The sequence below is a fragment of the Ostrea edulis genome, chromosome 4 (assembly GCF_947568905.1).
Source record: "Ostrea edulis chromosome 4, xbOstEdul1.1, whole genome shotgun sequence".
Taxonomy (NCBI): Eukaryota; Metazoa; Mollusca; class Bivalvia; order Ostreida; family Ostreidae; genus Ostrea; species Ostrea edulis.
The window spans coordinates 8,777,940-8,780,439 of record NC_079167.1 but is presented as its reverse complement, the minus strand read 5'-3'; the positions used below and the strand labels follow the sequence as shown (position 1 = coordinate 8,780,439).

At 32.1% G+C, this 2,500-nt stretch overlaps 1 protein-coding gene across 5 annotated transcripts in view; it reads left to right on the top strand.

Moving 5' to 3' along the window:
* The window catches only part of LOC125669685 (serine/threonine-protein phosphatase alpha-2 isoform-like), a 28,504-nt gene that overhangs the window by 7,370 nt on the left and 18,634 nt on the right, over positions 1–2,500 (top strand). For all 5 annotated transcript variants that reach the window (XM_056161866.1, XM_056161867.1, XM_048904401.2 and 2 more), the window contains exons 4-5: positions 1,497–1,604; positions 1,777–1,865. In XM_056161866.1, coding sequence (XP_056017841.1) covers positions 1,497–1,604; positions 1,777–1,865 — 197 coding nt within the window. The remainder of the gene's footprint in view (positions 1–1,496; positions 1,605–1,776; positions 1,866–2,500) is intronic.

The window sequence follows — 2,500 nt, the reverse complement described above, 5'->3', positions numbered from 1 at the left end:
TTTGAAGTGCGATGGTTATGAAAATGTGTGCTCATTAATTATTGTAGAAACATCGTTATTTAACTTTGTATAGCAATCAATGTAAATGTGTGTCCCCTGTCCACTAATCATTGTGAAAACACCTTAGTGAAAACAGTTTTATAACTGCATTGTTGTGCAACCTTTGATAATTAATTACGAGCTTACAGTAACCTAACTATTCTTTGTATTGAAAATGAAGCCCACTTTATCAAATATTGTGATGTGTATAATGATCTTAGAAAAAGCTGTCAAATATCAAAACAGCATATTATTGTCATCCTACCTGATGACAGAAGATATCAGCGGCACACACACCATGAAGATGAAATACGCAGATGAATTAAACCAATTCAGTACTGTAAATAGCTTGGAAAAAAGTAATTATTTTTTCTGGGCCGGATCGACTAGGGGACGTATTAACTATGGGACGGATAGTCTAGGGACGGATCGGTAATGGGACGAATCGACTAAGGGACGGAACGTCTAGAAAGCACTGAATCGAGTTATAAAACTCTGGTAGCGAGTGAATTTCAAGTAAATAAGACAACGCGGTATCAGTTTTGATAAAGTATTATTATGATTTCTGTAGCATAGAACTGATATTTACAATGAAAACAATGTGCTATTTTAAGACAAGATGGGGAATTCTGTAGCCCAAAATGGAAATGGTTAAAACGAAAGTGAAAATGAAACTAAAGACGATTTACAAACAAGTCGTGATGGATTGGCACATCTCCCTGGGATTGGGAGTAATTTAAATGGGGGATCGCTTACCGACAGCTAAAACACGTCCATCTCGGATCTGTCCAGGATGAGATCTGTTGCTTAAACGATGGGAGTTGGAGTGACTCCCATAACGACATAAGTGGTCGCACGTGCGACAACAGCAACGTAGCATCTTCGTCCAAATAATGGCGTCTTCGTAGATGGTCACGACCATGTAAACATTGGACTACGGTAAAGGTTAAAGAATTCCATCTCAGCTTATTACAATATATAGTAAATATATACATAAATATATACAAATCAACAAAGCAATTCCTGAAATGTAAAACAGGACAATATGAATTAATGAAGCTCTAGAAGACGTCTTCCCTTCCATATGGCTCATATTAAATATATGTACAAAGTGAATGGCCACATATGTGTATATACAAATATGGAAAGATGAAACTAAATGAACGTCATGACTATTATGAATGAATAATAAATAGATGAAATGGATTATCCACATGCAATTACCTAGTGGTTCAAGTATTAAACACCACACAACTACAGTCATGATATATCATACATATATAAAGTCCAACCCTCACCCACACTATTTACCTTTACTTACCCAAATCCGTTACAATTGTATTTCCATTCAAACTTTATATATATATATATATATATATATATATATATATATATATATATGCTGTGTGATAGTGTATGCAAATAAGTTCATGATATATTCTGGTATTTTATTTCAGAGGAAAGAGATCTTTGGAAACCATATGCTTAATGCTGGCCTACAAGATCAAATTTCCTAACAATTTCTTTTTGTTAAGAGGAAATCATGAATGTGCCTCTATAAACAGGTATGATGATAATGATGAAAAGTTGAAAACCGTGATTTGACAGTACAGTCAGATTTAACATGTTTGAAACAATGCGCATAATAAACCCTCATCTTTCTTGCACATGGATAATTTCAAGTCTTTGTTTGTATATATTGCATGTCAGAGCTTTGAAAGGCCCTTATTATTGTAGAATATATGGATTTTATGATGAATGCAAGCGACGGTACAACATAAAACTTTGGAAGACATTCACAGATTGTTTTAACTGTCTACCAGTTGGTAAGAAATAGTTTTACAGAAAGTCTGTATTATTAAAATGCATGTTATTACACTTAGTATATAATTAAACCCACATAATCATGTAAATCATTTAAAGGGACTGATTCACGATTTTCCCTGAAATTTGTTTTTCACTTTTAACGATCAAAATCTGCTGCCTAATGTGTTTAAAAGATTTCACATAAAAAATTAAGGTTATACATTATCACATTAGCTCATTTTAGAGAGTTTATTATTTGTTTTGTAAACAAAGATTGTGGTATATTATTGTTAACGAAATATTGAAAAGAAATGGATATGGTCATCTAAGTTTATTATATCTTTCACATTTCAAGCATTCTTTGGTTAAAATGTGTCATCTAAAAGTTAAAATTTGCAACTATGCAAAATTAAGATGCTTTATATTACAAAATTGATATTTCACTGGTTTGTTTGTTTACATAAAAAGACTTGAATCTTTGTTTACACAACACAGATTTAAGGCTAAAATATTGCTTTTATTCTTGCATTCAGAAGGTAAAAAATTTGGCTGTCTGCATTAAATGAATTACATTTTCAGTGTTTAACATAAAAAATGCAATATTATCTTTTTCAAAAATCGTGAAGCAGTCCCTTTAATTGTTATTACACCACTT